The sequence below is a fragment of the Trifolium pratense genome, linkage group LG1, assembly GCF_020283565.1.
Source record: "Trifolium pratense cultivar HEN17-A07 linkage group LG1, ARS_RC_1.1, whole genome shotgun sequence".
NCBI classification, from domain to species: domain Eukaryota; kingdom Viridiplantae; phylum Streptophyta; class Magnoliopsida; order Fabales; family Fabaceae; genus Trifolium; species Trifolium pratense.
The window spans coordinates 18,788,490-18,808,664 of record NC_060059.1 but is presented as its reverse complement, the minus strand read 5'-3'; the positions used below and the strand labels follow the sequence as shown (position 1 = coordinate 18,808,664).

At 29.7% G+C, this 20,175-nt stretch overlaps 2 protein-coding genes across 3 annotated transcripts; one reads left to right on the top strand and one right to left on the bottom strand.

The window, feature by feature from the left end:
• Positions 1–1,173: 1,173 nt before the first annotated feature.
• LOC123902496 (transcription factor MYB27-like) lies at positions 1,174–2,837 on the bottom strand. 2 transcript variants are annotated; one of them, XM_045952244.1, is made up of 3 exons: positions 2,521–2,832; positions 2,009–2,138; positions 1,174–1,812 (listed from the first exon to the last, which is right to left on the bottom strand). In XM_045952244.1, the coding sequence occupies exons 1-3, from the start codon at positions 2,675–2,677 to the stop codon at positions 1,314–1,316; spliced, it is 786 nt and encodes a 261-aa protein (XP_045808200.1). In that variant the 5' UTR covers positions 2,678–2,832; the 3' UTR covers positions 1,174–1,313. The 2 variants fall into 2 exon arrangements, with proteins under 2 accessions (XP_045808200.1, XP_045808199.1); XM_045952243.1 differs by having other exon boundaries at positions 1,199–1,812; positions 2,021–2,138; positions 2,521–2,837.
• Positions 2,838–17,284: 14,447 nt separating this feature from the next.
• LOC123902495 lies at positions 17,285–20,010 on the top strand. The gene is made up of 3 exons (XM_045952242.1): positions 17,285–17,360; positions 17,696–18,010; positions 19,728–20,010. Exons 2-3 carry the CDS (start codon positions 17,704–17,706, stop codon positions 19,781–19,783), a joined length of 363 nt encoding a protein of 120 aa, XP_045808198.1. The 5' UTR covers positions 17,285–17,360; positions 17,696–17,703; the 3' UTR covers positions 19,784–20,010.
• The last annotated feature ends 165 nt before the right edge of the window (positions 20,011–20,175 follow it).

Below are 20,175 nucleotides of genomic sequence, written 5' to 3'. Positions count from 1 at the left end.
GAAATAAAAAATGCTACCATATGAGATATGCTAGATTTGAAGAATCTAATACTATCTTAGTTCAAGTCTAATCCCAATTCCCAAATTTATTCATTTCAAAGATATGATAAAAAATAGAAGAGCATTTGTATTATGTGTTGCTTAAATTAGACATAAAGAATATTAGAATATGATGACCAAGATGTCATTGAAGAATTTCACATGGAGTTGTACTAGCTAGTACATTAGGTGTCTTATAAACTATACTCAAAAAGGGATTTTCTTTTTACAATAATGGCATGATGTGGCTTATGTGCATATAACTGTGCCATTCAAATGACGCAAAGGGTCTTTAAGCTTCTACTTTATACTTCAGCTTTGGTTTCACACGAGAACGGGAATGGATTCTCTCCGGTGAATTTATTACTTGAGAGTGTTTGATCATCATTACCTTTAATTATGTTTGACTAGTTGAATGTGCTAGTAAATCAATGGCTAAGATTTAACTGCAGAAACTTTACACTGCAAAATCTATTTGTTTTACACAATTGCAAGAGGAAAAGTAAATAAACGGTTGAGTGCAAGTGTGAGTGATTAGTTTTACATTTAATTTTTTTTATGATTTTGAATGGAGATGTGATGTTCGATCTCTTGATAGTTTTGAATTATTTGCCGAGTCTTTCCAATAAGTAGTATTTTAAAGACCTGATATTGGATCATTGTATAGAAAGTCTTTTTGATGGTGTAGTTTCTCTTGACCGGAACACGAACATTGTTAATAGTCCGACTTCTATTGTGTAAAAGTGTCTCGTATAATCTATGGTAGATCAATATTTAAAAATTATCTGAAACTCTAATAACGATCTATATTCTTTATAAATAGGCTCAATTCATAGTATTCATCGTCTTAAAGATTGAGATTGTGAGCCAATCAGTTTCGGTTGGCAAAAAACAAATATTACAGTCTTAAAATTTGTCGAATAAACATTGATTCAATGACCATCACACCTTTAAGAGCGAATAATGTTTATAACTTTTACTTAAAGTTTGCGACATCATTCATAGTCAAACTTTTGAACGATTTTTAAGCATCGACCCATCTTAGATCACATGAGACATCACGTTAGCAATTGCCTCTTTAAGATTATGAAAAAGGCAAGTTGTCAACTTTATAGCAAAAAAAGGGCAAAGTTGAGACGGTCACAAAAAACTATCCTTCATAGTTCATATAATATAATTGACTACCTTGAGTCCAAAGTTTATGCATCAAATTAGTCTCAACACTAAGCTTTTTAGTACTATTCTTAACATAATTAAGGCTTAAACAAAAAATATTAACAAAAGGGAGTAACTAAATTGTGCACATTGGCTGGCTTTGCTTGTAGCATTAGCTGCATTGAATTTCCAAGGACATCATCTAAGTTCCAAAGTCCATCCCACAAAATTTCTTCATTTGAAGACTCTTGTGCATAGACATTACCATTATTATCATTGACCATAGAGTCAAAGTATCCCTTTTGTTCTGGTGTATCTGCATACATGGAAACCATTTCTTGTGTTTCTTGAGATGTAGAAGGCACGTTATAGTACTCATTTTCATCAAGCAACAAGTCTATGATCCCTTTCATGTCTAAATTGAATTGAAATTGTTGCTGCTGGATCTGTTGCTGTTGATGCTTCAACTGTTGTTGTTGCTGCCTCTTGAAAGAACGTTTTTTCGCCTTTTCAGCATCATCGGAAGGGCTTTTCGTCTTTTTCTTAAAATGAGTCCTCCAATAGTTTTTTATTTCATTGTCCGTTCTTCCAGGTAAACTTCTTGCAATTGTTGACCACCTGAAATAGTTTTTATTTAGTAATAATCAACTAGAAGCATTAACTCGTGTTGCCACGCAACACAGGTCTAAATAGAATATCATATGTTAATTAAATAAAGAAAGTGAATAAAGATGCGAAACAAAATTTCGAAAACATAGTTTTGTTTCGAATTGAGAAAGTATGCAAGTTCAAGAGACAGAGTTCAAATTTGTACCTATTTCCCCACCTAGCATGAAGCTCTAGGATTATGGTTTCTTCTTGTGGGGTTATATGACCCTTCTTAAGGTCTGGTCTTAGGTAGTTCACCCATCTCAATCTACAACTTTTCCCATTTCTTCTCAGTCCTATCAAATTAATATATGATCAAACAAGAGTTAAGAATCATTAAAAAAATTGATAAAGATTTTTTTTTTTTAAAAAAATAATTTGTTAGAAAATGCTAAATGAAGAATTCATGGTAAAAATGTAGCCAATTTACTGAGTAGAAATTTGAAACCAATTAATTTTACTTGCATGGACAGTGTCAATATTTCATTCCAACTTAATAAATTCAATGATCTTCCGAACCAGATTAGGTGGTCCAGTGGATCGAATACTGATGATGAAAACAAAAAAAAAATAATAAATTCAATGATCAATCAACTCCTGGTTCTTTGATGTATTTCAAACTCGTGCTAAGGTACAAAACTAAGTACTATGTTAAAAATTAAGATGAAAATTGTATACCTGTAAGCCTAGAAACAGAGTTCCATCTTCCTTCACCATGAAGCTTGACATATTCAATGAGCAATTTGTCTTCCTCAGAAGTCCAAGGTCCTTTTCTCCATCTATCTTCTTCTATTACACTCCATCTTGTGTTTCCTTCCATTACTCCTGAATACATATATTAAAATAAATATTCTAAAATTGGGTCTAAGATAAAGTTTGTTTTCTAAATTTTGTTGTGTTTGATTGTCACTAGTGTTCAGTGTTTGCTACATATTTATACTTGCATCTGTGACTCAGCTTGTTTCTATCAGTCGACCAATCATTCATTTTCTTGTTGTCTCTATCCATTTCAGTGTTTTTGGCAATGTAATTAACTTGTGTGCTAAAATATATAGTATTAAAAAAAGAAATTATTGAGGTTTTGTTTCAATTATTTTATCTTGAAAATAAGTAAATTTGTTGACATCATTTTGGAAGATGTTTATTTTACAAAAATACAATAAAAAAATTGAATACTCAAAATGCTGTTAGGAGTCTCGTATTGAATAGATAAAATTATGATATTTAAATTATGAAGCTCTTCTAACTAATATATGAATAATCTTTTGAGTTAAACTCTCCTCATGAGCTTAAGTATGAAAAGTTTGATACCTTAGTTGAGAGTTGGACTTGAACCATAGAAATGGCTACTTATAAGCTCAATTAAGATAATTCACCGAATAAGTGATGAAGTCACCAAGGATAAAAGGACTACCACCATAAGTGTCAATAGAGTAAAAACTTCATGGATATCGAGTGATAACAATATTAATAAAAAAAAATTACATTAAGTAGATATAAGTGTTCAATAAGTACTAATTAAGTCATGATACTCACTCTTAAATAATATTAGAGACTCTCTTCATATGTTTCAAGTCCTTACATTTGAAAGTCATGTAATACTATTAGAACATAGTACACATCATCAATTCTTTTAGCGTGTACACACAACCCAACAATACTTTGCCACAAGATAATGGATATTTGAGAGAAGATCCTCTCAATTATAATTGTTTTTAGAGAATAATGTGAAATATTAACCATTATAATTAGTAAACGATGATAAGGTTGGAATTTAAAAGAAAAAAAAAAGTAAAATTAGTTAAGGGAATTGCAAAATTTAGAAAAATTGAAAGATTTTTTTTGAAAGAATCCATTCCGATTCTTTGGGAGTGATCAAACCATATAATTATGTTTTGTTTCTTAAATATAACAATGAGTTTGTATATTAGAGCATGTGCCACATCTTAGAACCGTGGGGCACTGGTTAAATAAAAAAATAAAAAAAGTAAATTTTATATTGAAAACAACAATTTTTATATTTTAAGAATATTGACCACATAAATTTTGAGACCATGTTACTATATTTAGATTTTTTAACTAATATTTTGGAATATAGTTAACATTTAAAAAAAAAAATCTTCTAACTTTATTTGATACTCAAAATGAAGTGTTCGAGTCTCTCTGAATAAGTTGATAGGAATATCACATTATATATGTAGATGTTAGAATTTGAACCCCACACATTTCACTTATTCACTTTAAATAAGTGATTTTTTATTTTTGGATTGTCATGATATTGATACGAAGTTTTCAACACCGTTAACGATGACTAATCCTACCTGATAATTTGTGAAGCAAACAAAGTGGGTTCCTCTATCTTCATCGAATTTTCTCCAGGAAACATAAATTGAACTCTTAATCATATACTTAAGAGGACCATCACTTACTATTTTGGACAATTCATTTTTGGTCAAATGTGAAATTTTGCTTGAAAAAAAGTGAAGTGTTATAATTTAATATACTCCCTCCGGTCCTTTTTATAAGGAACAATTTGGAAAAAAAATTTGGTCCTTTTTATAAGAAACAATCATTAAATTTATTCTTACAATTCCATTTTTACCCTTATTAAATTGTATTCATTCCAAAGTTATGCATTAATTAGAGTGATATATTCCCTAAGGATAAATTAATACACCAAGGTTAGTTTTGGAATAAATTGTAAAATTTTAGAATTTTTATTAAGAAAGATAAGGTTTCTTGGTATGTGTGTTTTTTCCAAAGTGTTCCTTATAATAAGGACCGGAGGGAGTATATAGTAAGATAGTAGTAAGATATGACTCACCTATTTAAGTTTCTTAATTTCATTGCATTGAAGGGTGTTCTTAGTATTTTAGACTCCGCTAATAATAACCCAATAAGCTTTGTAGCTATTAACTTCACTTTGACCAAAATAGCTATGCCCTCTATTATTATTTACGATGTTTTTTCTCCCCACTTCTAGTGATTCTTTTATACCCTCAATATTTCAATTTTGCCCTTGCAAAAAACTTCGGTTTGTAGAAACCGAATTTTTTCTATTACAAATTCAGAGTAAATTTCGGTTTTTATAAACCGAAATTTGTTTTCAAGGTAAAAAAAACTTCGGTTTCTATAAACCGAAGTTTTTTGCAAGGACAAAATTGGAAATTTAGGGGATAAAAGAATCACGGGGGTGGGGAGAGAAAACATCATTATTTACATCTGGTTGATGTTACCCTTTGATAAGCAAAATCTACATCCTCATATCCAAATCCAATAAAGAGTTGGAACATTATGAGCCGGTTTGTTTGAGATTTAAAAAAAATGATTTTTTTTTAATAAATTATTTTTAAGAAAATTATTTTTTTAGAGATTTCAGATTTTGAAAAAAATCTAAAGTTATTTGTCGTTTTTTTACAATCATTAAAATCAATTTTTTTTTTAAATGGTGAGGGATGATGAATGATAAAAAAATGGATTTTGATAAAAGCTATTGAAAATAGATTCTCATTTTGATGAAAAAAATAATTTTTTTATTAAAATAATTTTTGAAAAAATCCGAAACAAACACAAGTAAAATAAAAAATAGTTTTTTTTTTTTGAAAAAATAATTTTTTTATGAAAAATCTGAACAAGTCAATTCATGAAACAAAGTAGCATATTAGAAAATCTATGAATGTGCCATGGTGTTAGGTGACATGTTTAAATAGGTGATACGTCAAAAAAATGTTTAACCAAGGCTTAAATTAAACAAAGCAAGATTATATATTTCCTTAACACCAAAACAAGACAATATAAAAACCAAGAAAAATATTGTGGTGTCGACACGTATAAATGTGACCTATGTATCTAGACACTACGTTACAAATTAAGAAAACATAATATATTATATGATACATAAAATATTAATAGTGGTGATTCAAAACTGAAAATTACAAGATCTCCAATGAGCATACCCCAAGTGTTAGATTGCTTACTTCTTTTGGAGGATCAAGACATATTTGTGTGTGTGAAATTACATTAAAAAATAGAATAAGGTTGGATGCCATTTTGGGTATTGGGGAAATTAAATATTAACCTTATGATCGAGTGGATCGTCATGTTAGGGACAGGTGTGCCTTGAAAAATATATTTTTGGAAAGAGGGTGCTAGGTGGACTGCTGAGCCATTAAACCTTCCAAAATAAATTTCTTATTTTTTTGGGTAATTTATGAATTATAGTAAAGGGTTGGGGATTTTTTTGGGTAATTTATAAATCTTGCATTTTTAGTGTGCTACATTTTATTAGGTCCATTGTCTTCGTTGAAGCGACATAAGATTGATAGATTTTGAGTATAAAGAGAATTTTAATAATGTTTTGATGGATTTAACTTAATTGGTAAGAACATTATATAGTAATTATCAATCGTTAGTTGATTTAGTGGTGATTGACGTTGGATTTGGTAGGAAGGATCATAGTTCGATCCCCCCACAATTGTAATTGAGAGGGGACTGAAACCACTTGATGTCAAAATTGATCATAGATTAAGCGGTTCAGTAGGCTGGATAATAAAGGTAAAATCAATATATATGTACAGTAGAAACTCTTTAAATTAATAATATCAGGACCGGATAAATTTATTAATTTAGAGAGTTATTAATTTATCGATAAATTAATAATTATTAATTTAAAGAGTTTTTAAGTAATTATACTGTACATACCAAATAAAAAGGCAAATTAGTCTATGCCTCTTAGAATTACGTTGCAACGAACCTTGAGACTCAACGTAAATTAGTAACTACTGTGTTCATATGCATTGGAAATCAATAATGATTTTTGAAGTACCGTAAATGTAAACAAGAGGAACAAATGTGTTCAATGTATTCTTAAACTATTGAATCATATTTCAATATAGTGTAATATTTTTTTTTTCAGTTTCTATGAATTATTAATTTATGAATTTCTTGGGACCGAAAATTATAAAGGGATCTCCCGAAAAATTATTATCTTATTATTTTATCGAGTTTTTCAATTTTTTACATTGGCCCGAGTCGGGACCGGACAAATTTATTATTTTAGAGAGTTTATTAATTTATCGAGTATTAATTTAAAGAATTTCTACTGTATATGGCTGCTAGAACACTTCATTTATTAACTTTTGAATTTGTAAAATTTCTAGACATTAAACTATTTAAAAAAAAAATCCTAATAAAATGTGTTTTTTTGAAGGAAGAGAATCCTAATAATAACAAGTGCTTTTAGGTTTTTTTTTTTTTTTATTATTTTTTTTTATCACTTTTGTAACTCACTTGAAAGAAAAAATGGTAAAAAATAGGATTTGTTGTTATTGACCCCTGAAATTATTGTCTTGTAACTCTTGTATGAACTCACTAATAGTGAATATGAGAGTTTCTCTCTTCCAAACGTAAGTCAATTTGAACCGAATTGGATATATAATTTTTGTGTGTTTGTTTCTCTACTCTCTTTATCTTATTCTTTGAGTTGATTGTGTGCTTTTTACTTTATACATAGGGTCTAAATTTATTTGAGAAATGTTATTGGAACATGTTTTTGGGATACAAATAGCAAGGACAATATTGTCATTTTCATAAAAAGGAGTTTCGATAACATTTTATGAGCCTTAGGCCAAACATAAGAAGAAGATTATTATTTTTTATTTAATATAATGTTTTCATGATCCGAATTAAATTATCATCAACTTCATCATTTTTATGATCTAAATTTTCATTGTTATTATTAGCCAAATTTTCTCTTATTTAAAATTGAAGTCTATTTACTTAAACAATCTAATTTGATAATCTATTTACTTGATAGAGTTAACAATGATTCGAATTCATAACAATGTATATATCTTCTAGAAGAAATATGGACCACTATTACAAGTGGTTCATGGTGGATCACTAGTAGAGCTGTCAAAAAGGGTCGGGCTATCGGGCCGGCCCATTAGCCCTATCCTTTTACACGGGCCGGACTTCATAAAAAGGGACCCGGGCCTTTTTGGGCCGGACCTTATCAGGTCAGGCTTTTTCATGGACCGTCATGGGCCGACCCACAGACTTTTGGGCCGACCCCTTAAAAAATTAAAAAAATTATTTAAAAAAATTGTATAATCTTTTTATTGTTATATTTTGATCCTATTTTTATGCACAAATTCATATCTAATTTTTTTAATTATTTTTGTTGTTTTATTGTTATCATTTGTGTTTTGTTCCTATCTATAATCTGTTTTATTCATATTTTTAAGCATATCATCTTTTTATATTTTTTTTGTGCAATTACAACTAAGGATATAAAACTTGGAATATGGTTATTTTAAGCCTATCATCTTTTTATTGTATTTATTTTATATTCTTTTATATTTTTGTTTTTTTTACTTAAATTACAATGGATGAATGAAAGATATAAAACTTGGAATTTTTTTTGGTAGTCATAATAATAATATGACAAAAAACTTATTGGATTAGAATGAGATTATTTGTTAGAGATTTGTTTGTTTGTTTGTTTGATGAGGATAAAAAGGAAGATAATGTTGTTTGAGAAATTATGTGAGAAAATATAGGGATACAAATTACCTTCTTGAATATTTAGTTGAGAAATATAACATAAATTTAGTAGAATATGTTTTTTTTTTTTCAAAAAAAAAATACTATGAAAATTAGTGGGCTGGCCCATCGGACCATGTATGCTTTTGCTTATCGGGCCGGACTAAGCGGGCCGGGCCATGAAGTTAACGGGTCAGGCTGGGCCGGCCCCTTTATTTTACCGGGCCCCTCCGGGATGGGCTAGGCCGGACCGGGCCGTTCCCTTTGACAACTTTTTCTTTTCTTTTCCGGTGGTCGATATAAAGCTTTTGTTTAAGCCATTATCAATTTGTTGAACTTGAAGGTCGTGCATCTTGCAACTTTGCATGTGTAAATATCTTTTAAGATTTATATTTAAATATAAATATATTTTTGCATGGGTTAATAATGCCTAAATATTTTTTAAATTTTCTTATAAAAAAATATTTTTTATATTTAAATATATTTTAAATTTATATTTAAAATAAGATGATATTAGAATTTAAGATTTATTCAGTCTAGTAATATTTAAGATTTGTTTAAAATTTATAGGATTAATTTGTTATTTAAAGATATGATTTGTTTTTAGTTGTTGTATATATATAGTATTTAGTAGTTTTTATTGTTAACATGATATAAAGTTTTTCTTTTGGCTTTTTTTTGACGCAATAAAGCCTTTGGTTAAGCACTTAAGCCATTGTCAATTTGTTGAACTTGAAGGTGGCTGTGCATCGGTTTTGTGCATCTCTCCGTTGAAATTCTTATCTATTACTCTCTTTTGTTTTTCCACTAAACAAACACCAATTGTTAGCTATTCGGTTTGCTTGAGTTGATAAATTTGTTCTTTGTTCTATATTAGTTGGCTCGATATACAGTAATTAATGTCTTCTTCTTTGGTTATTGATCCTGTTATAGTTGATTCTGATATTAATAATGTATATTCACATGAGACTACTTCAAAAGAGATTTGTCGAAAGAGTCTTGCCACTCAACTATATGACATGATTGTCTCCTTTATCAAGGGTTTGATGCCCTCTGGCTTGTCACATATTTCTTCGTGCACATGGTTTTTTGATTCGGGTGCATCACATCATATGTCATCTAATCGTGAGGCTTTTTTGTCTTTAACTCCTAGATCACCCAAAACAACTCAGATTACTGATGGCACTATCATGACATCAACAGGAACAGGAATTGGTTCTATTTCTACATCTAATTTGTTTCTTTCTAATGTTTGGTATATTCCTAATCTTGCTAGGAATATGAATATTATTTCTGTTTGTCAGTTGTGTGATTCCGGTTACTCGGTTATATTTTCTTCTACTCATTGTTATGTGCAGAATCCGCATTCAGGGACATTAGTCGGAAAAGGTAGTAGAAAATGGGCACATTATGTTTTGGATGAGTTGAGAATTCCTACGACCTCGACTTCTACTTCTATTTGTACTAGAATCGCATCTGCTTTCTCTTTACCATATTTTGTATCCTCTTTTGCTAACATGATATTTAAAGCTTGTTTCGAGAAGTGGCGGAGCCAGGACCATAACCAAGACCATAACCAGGACCAAGATATAGTTGCCGATGATCCTTTTACGGTTGGTTCTGACATTAATGATGTATATTCATATGAGACTATTTCAAAAGAATCTTGTCAAAAGAGTCTTGCTACTAATAAGGGTTTGATGACCTCTAGCTTGTCATGTATTTCTTCTTCAACGTGGATTCTTGATTCTGGTGCATCAAAACATAGTTCATCTGATCGTGAGTCTTTTTTGTCTTTAAATTCTACATCACCCATAAAATTTATGATTGGCGACGGCACTATCATGTCATCAACAGAAATTGGGATAATTTCTACATCTAATTTGTCTCTTTCTAATGTTTATTATATTCCTAATCTCTCTTGGAATATTGTTTCTGTTTCTCAGTTGTGTGATTCCGGTTACTCGGTTATTTTTTCTTCTACTCATTGTTATGTGCAAGATTCGCATTCTGGGACATTAGTTGGGAAAGGTAGAAGCAAAATGAGACAATATGTTTTGGATGAGTTGAGACTTCCTTGTACTACAACCTCAACTTCTACTTTTATTTCTAACTAGAAATCATAGTTACTTTTTCTTTACCACATTTTGTATTATATGTGGTTTATATTTGTTTTATATTTTGCAATCACCGAATAATTAAATTATTATCATTGTTTTATATAGTTGTTGAACACATTTCCTTTCATCCTCTTAAGCTATAAGTTTGAATTATTATTGTTATTATGGCCACTGAGTTTTGTGGTCATAGGCTGTTTGTTTAGGTGCTTCAATAGGCTAGTTTGGCCTTAATAATTCTAGCTTTGATCTGCTTCTTTTAGTCTTCATTGTGATAGACTTGCTTGTATTGTTTCATAGCACTCTTTGTGCTTATTTTTTTAATTTATTATTTCCTTTGCTTTTCCAAAAAAAAAATTATTATTATTATTATTATTATTATTATTATTATTATTATTATTATTATTATTGTTCAATTGAGAGAGATTTTAAAATGAGAGCATGAGAAAATTAAATCTCACCCATTATTTGATTAAATAAATAGTTTAGATTAGATTTTAAGTCTAAGGACATGACCGTTTTTCTCTTTCTATTTACTTGTTTATTATGTCTATTCCTCTTTTGAGACCAAACTTTGAGTCCGTTTGTTTTGACATTTTCTTAAAATGATTTTTGTAATGAATTATATTTTTGTTAAAAAATTAACAAAGAATTCTTTTATAAAACCTTACAAGATAGTATATTGTTAACTGTAATGTATACAAGTAAAAAAAGCTTATGACTAAAGCAATAGCTCTATGCACACTAAAAAATTTGCTTATGCCTCAAGCTTGGTATAGTTCAGAGATAAATACAAATAATAATATTAGAATGACATTTTCTTGACATAATAAGGATTACAAGAGAATTTATAATAATTCATAATAGACTAATAGACTACTAGACTACTAACAAATAAAGTCCAATATTTTTATTTTTTTTTTGAACCAAAATAAAGTCCAATATTTAAAGCCCGAATAATACTATTATCTAACACCTTCCCTCAAACTCACGATGCATCAACGGATAATCATCGAGAGTTTGACAAACAAAAAAACGAAAATCATACTAACTCAAACTAAATATTTTATTTCTAATACTACCCTTAAGCTAAAGCTTACTAAGCTTTGAGCTTGTCACAAAATCAACCCTAAAAATAAACTAAATTAACTAATTGCACTAACCGAAGTGGGGAACCAGATTCAACTTCAGACTTCAGGCTTCGGATTTCAGACTTCAGAGTTTCAAAGTTTGAAATAGTCATATTGTGAGTATTCCCTCACCGGATTCAAATCGTGAGTATTCCCTCACCAGACAGATTGTGAGATTTCGCTCACAAGACAGATTGCAAGCTTTTGCTCATCAGACAGACAGATACCAGACAGATTCATATTGTGAGTACCATCTTGACACCACCAGACAAAAACAAACAAAATAGAACGGAAACCAAAAAAATTAATCAAACACCGAAAATCAAAACAAATAGATTCCTAAATTTTTTGGGAACTCGACAGGGGAAACTACCAATGGTTCAAGGCGGATCAAACCTTGCTATAGATACCATGGTAAAGTTCAGAGTTAAACACAAAGTGACGGTTAGAGTTTCAATAATATTAGAATGACATTTTCCCATGTTAAATATGCTCGGATCTCATCTCAAAAGCTAGCTCATAGGGTGAGGTTGCCCTCACATATTTATACACTTGACATCCCGGGAACCTAAGTAATGTAGGACTTCAAACAAACTCCGACAACACAAGTTCATATTCAACAAAGCTTATGTCTTTCTTCAACGAATATCAACACTCTGTTACAATAACATTTTTGTATAAATTAAGGGCTTAATTAGTAAAATAGTCCCTTAAAGATATTTTTAGTTTCACATTGGTCCCTTAAAGAAAAAAAGGTCCGAATAGGTCCCTTAAAGAAAAAAATGTCAAAATAGGTTCCTTAAAGACATCTTCGTTAATCAGTTTGGTCCCTTAAAGACATCCCGAAAGGACCAAACTGATTAAAGAAGAACGGGAGGGAGAGGATGAGATAGAAAATGAGGGTTTTGAAAAGGGGTTTTTCACCAACATGAAGGCTAGGGTTAAGAGGGTTTCTCTTGGGTAATCTCTAGGGTTGGGAACTCATTATTTCATCTTGTAAACACTTATTGATTGAATCTCTTGATCACGGGGAGAGATTCGGGAAAATGTTAGATTTAGGAGAGCTCTAAATCTTGTAACTCTATGAATCTCATTCTAATCAAATATTCTATTGATAGTGGAACATAGAGCTCTCTCTCCCCAGAGTAGGTTGGTTTTAACCGAACTGGGTAAAAAATTTCTCCGTGTTCTTTATCGCTTTCATAGTTTTAGCTTTTGTTTAAATTGCTCATTCTATTTTGATTTGGTTGCTTCAATTCATTTATCCCACACACTAAGGATAGTTGGTTCTACTATTGGTTATTGGTGTGGTTTTCGGTTCGAATTCACAACAAATGCCGTAGCCAATAAGTCATTAAAATGGGCCTTAAAATACACAATTCCACTTGTTCATGCATTTTGACCTACAAAAAATAAAACATTAAATATGTAGTAAGAAAATACTAATAACTTATAAGCAAGTTTTATTTTATTTAAGTAAACTAATAATCCTTTCGTCAAAAAAAAAAAGTAAACTAATAATCCTTGAAAAACGGGGTAATATTAATCTTTTGATTAGGTTATGCTAGTGATATTATCGAAATTCTTCTAATCTGTTCATTTTCTCGGCTACTTTGTAGGCTTTACTGTTAATATAAAGTTTTTTCTTTTGGTGGTCGATATAAAGCCTTTGGTTAAGCCAATATCAATTTGTAGTCTTGTATCTTTGCAATTGCATGTTTACCATTCCGTTGAAAGAGTTTTGCCACTCAACTACACGTCATGTTTCTTCTCCTCTATTAAGGGTTTGATGGCCTCTCTCTTGTCACTTATTTCTTCTCCTAAGTGGATTCTTGATTATGGTGCAGCACAACATATGTCATGTGATCGTAGGTCTTTCTTGTCTTTAAATGGTACATCATTCAAAAACGCTGTGATTGCCGATGGCACTCTCACTCCCAACTTCTACTTCTCTTTCTACTAGAATCATAACCGCTTTCACTTATGTCTTGGTCGCATGTTTCATTCTCTATATGATAGCTCTTCTCATTGGTTGTTGTTGTTTATTCAGCTCCTATGTGTTGGTCATGAATCATGATGATAATAGCTGGTTTGGGTTTATATGATATTCAGTTAATTTGTGACGAGTTAAAAGCTTAGTAAGCTTTAGTTGGAAGGGAGTATTAGAATATCAGAAAATATATTTAATATTTTTTATATTATATTAAAGTATCTCTTGGAGTAATAGAATATCAGAAAATATATTTAATATTTTTTATATTATATTAAAGTATCTCTTGGGATTAAATTTTATATTGTTTATTTTTATTATGATGATTTGTCTTCGTTATATGTTTGAGTCTTTTCTTTTGCAATTAGCATGAAGTTATATTATTGATATTATTCAAACCCTAACCTTTCTTTTATTTTGCAATCTTTATTGTTAACACTACATATAATATTTATATAATTTATAAGCTAAATTAGAAAAAGAAAAGTGATGTCCATGCACACTATCAGAATTTGGAAGAAAGCTCTCACAACCTGAAAATTGCTTCAAACAAACCACCAGAAACCTTCTAAGCATGAATCATTCCACCAATCCAATGCTATGCATGCTTTAGGACTCATGTCCATACTCTATTTTCTTATCAATTTTTATGCAATTGTTTGTTTTTTTTTATGACATGAACGATAAGCAATTCACTTCAGGATACGTTTGGGTACGCGGTTCGCAACTCTCAAAAAATTAGGTATATAGAGTCGGTACGTTTGTTTGGGTTCTTGGTGTCTTCAAATATAATACTCGGTAAGTTACAAATAAAAAATATATAATTAACAAAAAAATAGATGATAAAAACCATAGTCAAGAGAACTTAGACTTAACTACTAGAGTTAGCTTAATTAGAGTTAGTTTTCATCTTGTATCAATCAGTAAGTTTTCTATATGTTTGTTACATAACTGGTAGTATACAAATTCTTGTAATTGGTATGAATAATAATATGTAATAAATGTTGTGTAGGTTTTCTTGTTATGAATAATTAATAGGGCCCCTATATCACAAGAGTTTATTCTTTTATCTTCTTATTCTTCTCTATTTTTGCTATTCTCTAGAAATAGTTCATAACAGTTATCAGCACGATAGTCTCTTCTCTTTCAATAAAGGTACAACCATGGGAAGTGATAATTTTATTTTTTGTATGATTTTTTTTTATTCATAAGCCTACATTTCTAAAAGTACAACAAAATATGAATCTTGAAGATTCATAAGCCTACATTTCTAAAAGTACAACAAAATATTTTTAAAATATGAATCCCGAAGATTCATAGATATAAGTAAAATGAATTGGATATATAAATAACTAATTTTATCTATTATTCATTTAGAGTTCCAAAAGAATTCAATCTATATACATTCCTGAAGGATTGCAGTATTGCACAAATATATTCCTTATACTTTATGGTACATATATTATACAATCCCTGAAAGATTGCATAAATGATTATTCTTACATTATAACGATATTATATATAGTTCCTGGAGAACTTAAAAATTCAAATTATTTCCTACGATTTATGGAATAATTCAATATACATGCATCTTTAAGGGATAGCCTTATCAATTTTGATAGTTTTGACAATCTAATTTTTTTTATTGCGATTTATTTATATTGCTTCAATGAACCAATATATTTATTCTAATGCAATAGCGATATGGTATATATGTTCTGCTTGAAAAATATAAGTTGAATCTGGTACATATCAAAAGGTACAAATATAATAATATGCCAATTTTTTATTTCAATAAGTTACTAATGTCATTCATATGCCATTAAACATTTTAATATGTTATTATTTTTATTTTAAATTTTCTATTCGTACGTTATACAAGTTATAATGGAATTAATATTGAGAATTAATATTGGAATTATTATTAATACATTATGTTCATGATCATGTTCTATTTTTGTTTAGTTCTTTATTTTATTTTTACATGTACAATTATATATAGTCTTATGAAATCTATAAGAATTCAACATTCAAGCATCCCTGAAGGATTGATTAAATAATTATTTTTCTTGGTCATTGTTTATGATGATTATTTGTGACATAGTTTCCCAAAGAACTAAAACATTAAAGCATCCTTGAAGGATTGCTTAAAGAATTTTTTTGAAGATTTGTGATATAGTTCCCGAAGAACTAAAGAAGAAAAGGTGAAAAACCTTAATATTGAAGTATCTTTGAATGATTCTCAAAGAACTAAAGAAGAAAAGGTGCAAAACCTTAATATTGAAGCATCTTTGAATGATTGCTCAAAGAATGAAATTTACTTGAAGAAATTATGAAGATCATTATGATCATTAAATGAATATCACTTGTGATATAGTTCTTGAAAAACTAAAGCTTTAATATTATGATAGATTGCTCAAAGAATATGAATTTCCTTAACCACTGTTAATGAAAAATTATTTGTATAGTTCTTGTAGAAATTAAAATTCAAAATTAAAGCATTCTTGTAGTATCGCTCAAGAATAATTTTTCATAATCAATTAATGTTTATGAATACTAGAGGTATACTTTTTGAAGAACTACCGATTTAAACATTCATGAAAGATTGTAAAATTCTGATTTTCTCCAGCCATTGTAAATAGAGATTTGTTGTTGAGTTCCTGAAGAACTAAATTTTTACAACATGATATGATTCATTTGATCTTAGTATAAGTTGGATTAAAATTAAAGGAAATTAATAAAAAAATTATTTGTGTCTCGTGAATATTCTCCTGAAGTAGAAAATCTATATGAAAAAAAAAAAATTAATATGCTCCTCGCACGGGTCATTGACTTTTATTCGATATTTAAGTTTGTCATTATATTATGGTAGAAAATTTATATGAAAAAAAAAATTAATTTTTTTATATAATATTGTTAAAATATAAGTGAAACTATTGTGCTATTTTTTTAAAACTTATTAAAGGAATACATTTGGTTAAAATTATCAATGACAAATTATCCAATTTTTAATGTATTTGTCACAAATAATGGTCTCGTGTATATTTTTTCATAAAAAATTAAACGTTTGATTAGGAATATTTAGAATAATTTAGTAAATTTGATAGTAATTAACTTTATTTTATTATTATATTATTAATAGTTAGTACTGTAGTATTTTTTTTATGAAAAATATTATTTATATTTTTATTTCTATATTCCTATTTTTATTCATATTCATCGTATTTATCTTATTTTTTCTATAATTTTTATATCGACTATTTTATTCTCTTTTTTATTTTTGTGGATAGAATTGACTATTTTATTCTTATTTCTATATTCCTATGATCTATTTTATTCTTATTTTTAAGCGTATAATTTTTTTTTATTGTATTTATGTTATATTCTTTTTATATATATATTTTTTAAAAAAATTAGTAAGATTGTTGAGTTGATCGTATTCATCTTTTTTGTTGCTATTTTTATGCGTATAAATTGTTCTATTTTGTGTCATTCAAAAAAAAATGTTCTATTTTGTTCCTAGCGATGATTTGTTTTATTTATATTTTTAAGCATATCAAATTTTTTTTATTTATCTTATATTTTTTTATATATATTTTTTAGTGAAATTACGTGGTTAAAAGTTATAAGTATAAATTAGTAACTTTCTTCAAATCGTTTTTTATGACGGTTTGAGTTTGAGGTTACATTATTCCATCAAATCGTCTCTCTCTGTTCCAGCGGCTGCCGCCATTTCTGGTATGTTAATCACTCTTCTTCTTCTTCTTCTTCTTATTATTATTATTATTACTTCAAACTGGTAAACAGTTTCTTCAAATCTTTTACAATCACTATCTTAAATCTGACTTATAATAATGATTCATTACAAAAATGGCTTCAAATTTCATCTGGCAGAACAATTTACCGTTTTTATCTGAGCATGAAAAATTAGGGTTAGAACCTAAGATTAGTTCAATTATAAAATCATGAAATTGAAGTAATTAACTTTGTGCATAAAGTTTCATCATTTCCATGACGCTTTTGTTCTTACTATCACCGGTTGAAATGGATTGTTCCTTTTGGTTTGATTTCAGGAGTGAAAATGGAGTTTGTTTATAAAATAGTTGACATAGCTAAGAGAGCTTCAAACAACAATACAGTGATCAATGTTGGTTTGGTTGCTTCGTTTGCAATATTGGGAGTGAGATCTATGAATCAGCAAAACCTTATTGAAGCATTAGAAGCTGAGAAGGAATCTCTAACAAAATCCAATAAGTCAATTAGAAAGACTCTATGGGATTGGAAACAGCAGCTTTATGCTGATGCTGCAACTGATTCGGCTTCGGTTCCCTTGTCAAGACTACAAGCGATCTATGGCGAAGCCCCGCCTCCTGAACATTCTACCACTGGTAATTCATTTTTATTTCTTCCCTTGATATAGCATGGGCTTATTAAATGAGGTAATGGTAGTGTTAGTATGACGTTAGTAGTGTCCAAAATTGAGCTACTTTCTGTGTTGAGTCAGTCCCTATACAGTGATGCTCTGACTTTAAGTGGGCCCCCGCTAGTGTACGGTGAGATTGGTGTCCATCAGATTAGTCAGTCCTGGGGCTGGATATCGAGTCTTTTTTAAAAAAAAAGTAGTGTCCAAAAATGATTGTAGGGATTTAAATAAAGAGGTGAGTCATGCGTTGCGTGGCACTAGCTATTTTCAATTTTCAGTATTGATGTGACTTGCATGATAGATTTCTACATCCATTTTCCAGTTTCATATAGTTTTCTGTGTAAGTTTTGCGTTTGCTGTTCGATGGCCTTTATGCTTCTTGTTACTTGGAGGCCAATTTTATGCCTATAGTTCAATCCTTTGTGTTTGAGGAGTATGAGTATAAGTATTCTTTAAATTTGATCAATTGTTTGAGAGGGGACCTAGTGTTTTCAATCGTGAATCACAGAAGCATAACAGTTTGTTCAAATTCCGCTATGCTGCAGTGATCTAGCTACTCGTTGATAACACTTTGTACTAAATAGTGCATTGCAGAATTATAACGATTTGCTCAAATTCTGCTATATAGCACCACTATTTGACAACATTGAGGGAACCTAGTTCCATTGTCAATGTTATGGTAATTATTCAGGAAAACATCTTGTCCCGACTCTTACGATCACAAGGTCCAACTTTGAAAAACTGAACAAAACAACTATAACAGCTGATAAGATATTACTGTTGAAATATATTTAAGATCTTTCCAGAAAAACCTGAAAATAAGGGTTAGCCCAAAATCTGGTTACGAAGCCTGGAATATATGTTGATTGTTACAAAGGTCATTTTGATAGGGTTTTTTATGTGAACTTATTATCTACATAACTACAGATTCATCAGAAATTTTTCAGTTGAAATAAAAGCAGTGGTGAATGGATCCTCTCCTTCACTCTCCTCTCCATCTCTCTCAATCCTCTCTATCTCTCTCTTAATTTCAATCTCTCTCTTCAATAAAAAGTTTTAAAATAATAATGAGAGAGATAGAGAGGATGGAGAGAGATGGAGAGGAGAGTGATGGAGAGGATCCAAATCCAAAGCAGTGATAGGGGAAGTAGGAAATATAGAGGGAGGATGCAGGATTGGAGGTAAACCAGCAGTTTAGTAAACTGTTAAATGTTAACTTTTTTGAAAGAAAATTATACTGAGCAAACAGCAAAGTATCTTTGCAAACTAGTAAAAAAACAAGTTAAATGTGAAAAAAACGAAACAGACAACAATATACTAATACTACAATATCTTCCAACCCTGTAAGCTAAGAGAAGCCCCTTCTAAACTCTTGAAGTGATCAATATTACAACCCCATAGAAAAGGTGAACGATTATAATTATGGACAAACTCCACTCATTGCATAGTTAGCGACAACATTAGACACATTTAGTTTTCCTACCTGTGCGAATTTCATTTACATCATTACATGTCTGTTTTTGTGCCTAAAAATATTATAACATAACTATCATGTAAAGGAGTAGTAAAGTCTTGTTTGTTTTCTAAGTTAAGAGATTTACTGCAAACCTGCTTCTTTTTTTTTATGCACAACAATTGTGTGCTACATCATGATCTTTTTACTGCTTTTGTGATTTTTCCAGGAGATACTGTGACGAAAGATGCAAATTCAACTGGTCCAGCCAAAATAATGATCTGAGATCTACATTGTTGTCGGGATTTTAGAAGTTTTTAGTGTTGGAAGGCTGTTAATAAAATATTTTCTAAGAGAGCAGAAACATATAATCTTGTCATCTTTTTTTTTTCTTTCTTTCATTGGCAAGTAAATGTAGAACATGGAGGAAGTTATACAGGTGGAGATTTTAGTGGAAGGACAAAAACACATTTTTATTTCAGCAATGCTATTTCAAGCGAATTTTTTTATCACGAATACATAGCGAATTAATTACGAGCCTTAGATTATATTGAGATGATAACATGGCAATTGATCATTTACTTTACTATCGATCGTTCCATCCAGCTTACTTGTGAGTTGTGAGCTTTTTTTTTTTTGAAGAAGCTAAATTAGCCCACCCAAATTGGCGCCAGAGT